Source organism: Hetaerina americana, unplaced genomic scaffold, assembly GCF_022747635.1.
Source record: "Hetaerina americana unplaced genomic scaffold, ioHetAmer1.1.p SCAF_3, whole genome shotgun sequence".
NCBI lineage: Eukaryota > Metazoa > Arthropoda > Insecta > Odonata > Calopterygidae > Hetaerina > Hetaerina americana.
In genome coordinates, this window is record NW_027286874.1 from 29,054,563 (window position 1) to 29,062,013 (window position 7,451).

At 33.7% G+C, this 7,451-nt stretch overlaps 1 protein-coding gene across 1 annotated transcript; it reads left to right on the forward strand.

The window, feature by feature from the left end:
* The first annotated feature begins 332 nt into the window (after positions 1-332).
* Positions 333-7,451, forward strand: Nubp2 (NUBP iron-sulfur cluster assembly factor 2). The gene is made up of 6 exons (XM_071587238.1): positions 333-626; positions 1,280-1,368; positions 3,191-3,300; positions 3,404-3,515; positions 5,629-5,782; positions 7,229-7,451. Exons 1-6 carry the CDS (start codon positions 516-518, stop codon positions 7,421-7,423), a joined length of 771 nt encoding a protein of 256 aa, XP_071443339.1. The 5' UTR covers positions 333-515; the 3' UTR covers positions 7,424-7,451.

Consider the following 7,451-nt stretch of genomic DNA (forward strand, 5'->3'; position numbering starts at 1 on the left):
TAGTTTAATATTTTGGGGCAAATCTAAGACTCCCCTATATCATTATCAAACACGATTAGTTTAAATAAAAGATGAGTTCGGACAACGGGTGGTATTTGTCGGGACGAGTTTGGTATATTCATGTTAATAACGTTCAGAGCCATTTATCCAACATCCCACTCCGACCATCTTGAACACATATAATTTACTTTCCCACTATTTTCTCAGTTGGGAGTACTCCTTCCCAAGACATGCACATGAATCTCAATGTGATGATGTTTCAACAAAGATTTCAGTAAATTTCTATGAGACAATGGATTCATTTCCAAAAACATATGAAGATCGCACATCGTATTTAAATTCATATTAAGGATTTGAAAAGCGATATTCTATTGTGTTGTATATATACAAAGTAGTTAAGTTCGAACGAAAGAAATTAAAGTGTACTTTCTCAACAGTGGATATCAGTGGTGGTATGCTAATGTAAGAAGTCTCTTTCGTGTCATATTTTTACGATTTATTAGCATACTGCCACAATGCTGGATGGCGTAAAACATATTATATTGGTTTTATCTGGAAAAGGAGGTGTGGGGAAGTCGACTGTTAGCACACAATTAGCTTTGGGCCTGAAAGAAGCAGGCTTTAAAGTAAGTTATCGCGTTAACCGTGAAATTTCTTCTTTTTAAGTCCTTGCCCAATTTCATTTCGGGTAATCAGTCGTGGTCATCTGCTTACTGTTTGCATGGCCCTATTGCGTAAAGACGTCGCAGTCATTTTCCTTAAACTTTTGAATTCTGCGTCTACGCAGGTATGCATGATGCCCAGCTTGCATATAAAATTAATGCACCTCATATGATATATTTAAAGCTAAAAAACGTAACCATACTAATAAAGTAGAAAGAATTCCTGTGACACTAGTGTAAGACCAGAAAATGTTCTATACAGATGGCTATGTTGCCATCTACTTAAGGTGTTCCAAGTAACTGCACAGGCTGTTTAGGTGCCTATACAGGCTGTATAGCCTATTGCATACCCTGTCTGTGTATGTATAGTCACTAGGAAAGCCATGTCAGCTTCCGAATTAGGCAAAAAACGCCACGGATTCATTGAATGATTAATTTAGAGTAATACCATGGGTCTTAAGGTTTGATGATAAAGTTTACATACCCTACTATGTATTCCTCTTCGTATATTTATGTGCACTTCTTTCTGTATAGTATACAATTCTCATAAATATGAGTATTGCATTAAGATAGGCCAATTGTAAAATAAAAATCATGTCTCGTGCTTCTTTCTACAGGTAGGTTTGCTTGATGTTGACTTGTGTGGTCCCAGCGTTCCTTACCTACTTCATTTAGAGGACAATGATGTTCACCAATGTCCGGAAGGGTGAGATGATAACTGCTGGGTTCTTTGTAATGGGAAAAGGATGTGCGGTTCAGGAGTACTGTAGGTGGGGGGGCACACGGGAATGTGCTGAAGAATGAACTCTGGGAGGGAGTAGAGTTTTCCTTAAAGTTAGATGACTATAATGTGAGAAGGCCAAGAGAGAGACTTGAATGGGAACAAAGAGCTTTTAATTATGTTTTTCTCTTTCTTTGCTCTCCTAATATGATTTCCTTTATTTTTAAAAATTCATCCATTGTTTTAAGATTGAAAGTTCAGTTTGTCATCTTTGGTTAGAAGGTCATCTGATAGTTATGAAGCATTATTTCAGTAATTGTGGTAATTTTTACTCTACCTTTATTTACAGTTTTTCAATTGTTGCATACCCATTTTCCTTTTTTGAACAAAAGTTCAGTTCAGTCAGTTGATTATTTCATATAATTTTTTCCATGGCACTATTTACATTGAAACAGGTCATCATTTCACATTCCAATATTCTCAATGAAGGTTGCCGTTAGGAACTTTCAACTAGAAGTGCTTCATTTGGCAATGAAAGAGGGATGAACATTCTATGATAAACAATGGATATCTTTTCTTGCAAACAGATAATATTTCTTCCCATCCATTCCCATCTTCTTGCATCTCACCATTTAAATCTTAGCAAAAATCCCATTTCTCCCTAACCTCCAAGGTGTCCAGCTGTTCCCCTCTCATCTCATCGTAAGCTCGACAGATGAGAGGAAACGTTCCTTCACTTAACTTCGCATGACCATGATTTTGTTGCAAGGCAACATCATCCTGATATATTCCCTTGTATGCACACAATTTCAAAATACATTTCTGTACTGTAATAGGTTACATCTAATTCTTTGTAATTGTATTTTTTATCAATACAAATGCACACTACGCCATTAAATTTTTTTTAAGACAGTTAACAATCATTTGGTAGCCTGAAATGTTTTATAAATTACCCACCTCCTCCTTGAGCCAATGCTTACAAATACATATGACTTCATGTTTATTTGTCAAATTAAGCATCTTCAATTCATTGACTTTCATTCTGAGGCCCTGTATATACAGCTGCATTGTTTTCAGTATTGAATTATTACAGCTCTTGTCACTTGAGACAGAACAACACCTTGGGTACACCTAGTCACAAATTGTTTCGAATAGCCTTGAGTGATGTCACTTGTTCATCCACACTCAAGCCCTTGGGAATATTAGTAATATTGCTATCAGTATTTGACATAATGCATTTGAATATAAATTGTAGATTTCCTATGCAAGTGTTGATGTGGGAAATAATGGACAAAATCTTCACTCCTTTCTGCTGGCGAGCACTATAAAATTGAGCAGAAAATATTCTATATAAAAAATCTCTCTTTAATGTCATTATTGTGAATGAAAGAATAATATCTTTGGAATAGTTCTCGCATTGTTCCTTTAGTGATACTACTCAATTAAAGTTTATTATTATGATTAACTGTTAATCAAATATATTAAATTTTATACAAGTATTTTAAAGATGAGGGCAGTTGCTCTACCCTGCTATCAATAATGATATTTCTGTTTGGTAACAGATATCAAACTCCTGTAGACAACCTCTGCATATCACATAACACCCTGCAAATGAAGCAAGAAAACCATATGTTGATCAACATTATTTTGAGAATTGCCTCTATCTATCTCCTTTTTCTGTCATGCCCACCTCTTTTCATTTTACCTCCTATTTGTTGGCAAGAAAGCACTGCAGCCCTTTATTAATGCCTATGTTAGTTTTAATTTTTAGTTAACATTGTGTTATTTTGGATTTCTTATTTCAAAGATGGGTCCCTGTATATGCTGATGCTGGACAAAAGTTAGCAGTCATGTCAATTGGTTTTCTACTGAAAAATAGAAATGATGGAGTGGTTTGGAGAGGACCAAAAAAGAATGGTAAAAAAATAATTGATTCTCATCTCAAACAATGATTAGTTGATGATTTATTAATTGAATAAAGAATTGACCTAATATTCATTTTGTTTGCTCCAACTTTTAGCCATGATTAAACAGTTCCTTACCGATGTTTACTGGCAAGATATTGACTATTTAATTATTGATACTCCTCCGGGAACTTCTGATGAGCACATAACAGTTATGGAGAATGTAAGGTAGGTGCTATAAGGTGCTATCAAGTACCTTTTCCTTCTTTATATTCACTAAATATCCCCAAAAAAATGATAAAGGCTTCAATAATGGTTTTCCATAAATTATGTATAGTAATAAAATACTTAGTAATACCTTAATGATACCAAAGTAATTAATTTTAAAGGTTGGTTTGATAGGTGAGGATAGAGCTCACCTCATACTAAGCCTTAAACAGCAAAAAATCACTCAGCTTGGTGAAGTTAAGGGTGCCCAGGCATAGAACCTGGATGCTCTGGTCGGTAGCCTTGTACTCTAGACTTCTTTGGAGGGGGCTTTCCCTGTGCTGCAAGGGTGGATAATTGCTAAAGAAACTTATTGAAGAGTTTTAATGAAATTTAAAAATCATTTTCAGCTATTTAGAAATATTCAAAGTGGTAAATTGAACATTGAAAAAAATTTATTCCAGCATTTTTTGAATGAGAATGAAAAACCTGTTGCAGCCATTCAGTATTTTGAAAATAAAAGATGAGAATCTTCACAATGTTTTATTGAACAAAAGTAACAAAATTAACATAATTTTTTTTAAAATGTATAAATTGGTTAAAAAAATTTACTGACATATAAGATCTTTAAATTACCATGTAATCCAGTCATTTTTTTGGCATAGTAGTTTTTAAAAGTCAACTGTGCAAAGTGGAGCATTGTTTACAACAATATAATATCTATAATTAAATATTTGTCTGGCAAATTGAACACCTCTAGTTTCAGCCTATTTTGATGTTTCTGGATGTGTTGAGATGAAATGCCTATGTGTAAGATGTAATGGTTTATCCTTGCATGGCTGTCTGGTCCTCAATACTTAAGGTGTACTCGCCACATATATTTTAATCCATTCTCTCGCAATGTTTTGTCTAAAATTTAGCTGGTTCATTTGTCCTCCACATTTCTAATAAATTAAAAATGAGTTGAAAATCCTTATATCTTAACAATGGGGAAATATTTTTCATAATATTTTTTTTAACATTTCCTTAGTGGTTGAATGTGAAGTGATGCACTGATCCACAAGATGCTCAAGTCTGCCCCCCCCCCCCCCCCATCCCATTGCTGCAGTCTATGATAAGTTTTATTTTATCCTCATCACGTTTCTCTTAACAGTGGCTGCTTCTTTGTCATGCCTTGTTGACAGCATATTCACGCATTTCTTATCCTACTGCTTCATTACTTGTATGTCATATCACATAGAACACACTCACTAATTTAGTTTTTTTTCATCTCAGGCAGTGAACTCCTTCCTGTTGATAGGGACAGTTCCTGTAGTATCAGTGTTTTGTCTCACTAATAGCTCTAAGATTTCCAGTAATACTACCAAGAAAACACTAAAATATGTAGGTGTCTATTTTTAATAACAGAATTGCATAAGTTTTAATTTATTTTTAAGTTTAGGGCTGGAGGTCATGTCTTCTCCTCCCTGCGCTTATGCCTATCCACACTTAAAAGTTATCTCATGACCTCCAATATTTGATGTCCACATTCCATTTCACCTTACTGCAGCTTTTTGAAATAGTGTATTTTTACTTCTTGCAAAGCAAATTATGTCCAGCATTTCATGCTGGCAAAAAATGGACTACCCCCTTTCCACCCATATCAGAAAATCTATGGCCAACGTTTGCTAATGAAAAAAATCTTTTCTTTAATTCATTCTCAGCCACTAATAACTCATAAATTCAGTCACACTAATTCCCATTTACTTAGCCAGTGTATAAATATTTTCATTCTGGCAAAATTTTGTCATCTTACATGTACTTCACTATTCCTAGTACTGACTGTTACAATTGTCAATTGATCTCCTCTGTCATACCTACTCACTCCATTACAATGGTACACTCCGTCTTGTTTCTCCATCCCTCTCTCATGCTAGTATTTCCTCTCTTAAATGTCGAAGGAATAATCATCATTCATAAGAGATAGATGTAGCCTTTCACAAATGTCATTGATGAAAATGGAAAAAACTGTAATTCCTGTGGTGAGAAGATTTATATTCTCATACAACACACTTAGTATTGTGATTCAAAAATCTTACCTCTAAAATTTTTAACTAGTTTTTCTGACATCTTTAATAAATGTATTTCTTTGTAGATCACTTCAATGTGATGGAGCTCTCATTGTGACCACACCTCAAGCTGTTTCTATTGAAGATGTAAGGAAAGAATTGACCTTCTGTAGAAAAACTGGAATACCTATTCTAGGAATCCTTGAAAACATGAGCAGCTATGTTTGCCCAAATTGTTCTGTAAGTGAAGTAATCTTTCATCTTTATTATTTGAAGATAATTTTGGAATGGTTACATTGGCTTTTACACTGCCCACATTTCCTTTTCATAATTCTGGTGTAAATCGTTAATTTACCTAGTATGTAAGCTATTCTATAAATAAAGTAGCTTATCTGGCATCTCTTACCACAATTCATGCTAACCAATTTAAATAATTCTGGAACTGAAAGTCAGCAAGTCTTGGGTAGCTCGAACAATCTTGTCCTTCTCATTATATACATGCCTTCTACTTATTTTATAAATACTTTTGAATTTGTAATCATTTAAAATCTTATATATATATATATATATGTGTGTGTGTGTGTATATATATATATATATATATATATGTATATATATATATATATTTATTTATTATGAAATATAAATTTCTTCTCACCTTTAACTCTGCAGTTCCACAGGAATGTTGCCTACCCTCATGGCTTTTTTAAATTTAATTTCAATTCCCTTAAGGCCCATCCTATCTCATTGTCGAGTATTCCTGACCTAAGCTATTCTCATCTATGCCCTATTCTGTTTCTATGTCTAACCTTGCTGGCTTGTCTTTATCATATTTCTCCATATATTCCTTCCATTTCTTTAGCCTCCCTCCCGGTTCAATTAATAATTTTCCAGACTTTTCTTTAATTGTTTGCATGGATTTTCCTTTATTACTTCCTGATAAATCTTTCACCTTTCTATGCAGGGCACCAATTTCCAGGGTTCCTTTCTAAACATTCCATATCCTTGCTCTGTATCGTCCACCACTCTTCTTTCGTTCTATTAGTTCCCTGCCTCATTTTATAATTAAATTCTTGGTACTTCCTCTACACAACTCTGTGTTTGCATTCATCCATTTTCTTCTCATCTATCTTTGTAACCATCTCAACTGTAATCCATGGCGTTAATTTCCTATTCAATTTTCATATATTTTTATTAGCAAATTTCAATGTCCCTTGTTTGATATTTTCCCAATTTTCTTCTATTGTACTCATCTCCTGGTCCTCTTTCATAACTTTTAATACTGCCTTCTAGCACTCCTTTCTTTTCATCCTGGTGACTGCATTATTCAATTAATTTTTTTTACAAAACAGACCATTCTTTGGTTAACTACATGATTAAAATCAAGAAACTATGGTCATTTTAATTTAAATGTGGCTATACATTCACCTATCATGTTTGTTGGGCATTTACTAAATTAATATTATAAGGTTATTTTTTTAAACTCTTAAAATATCCATGCTTGAAAATTATTTCTTAAATCTTTTCTTGACCTAAATGTTATCATTTTAACTGAATGTTTCTGATTTTTACCTCATTTTTCATTCTATCTTGACAAAGTATTGGAATAATTTATCACAATCAGTGACCATTATTAAATAAAATATTTTGAAGTGTATTTTTAATCTTATTTTGTTTATTCTATAGGAATGCACCAATATATTCTCAACCGGCGGAGGTGAATCACTTGCTCAACTGGCCAATGTACCCTTTCTTGGATGCTTACCCCTTGACCCCCAGTTTGCAAGATTGAGTGAAACTGGCCAGAGTTGCATGAAAGAGATGCCAAACTCAGCTGTTTCTGATGGTATTAAGTCATTGGTGGGGAAAATAACCAGTTAGTTCATTTTTAATAAAAATATTTCCATTA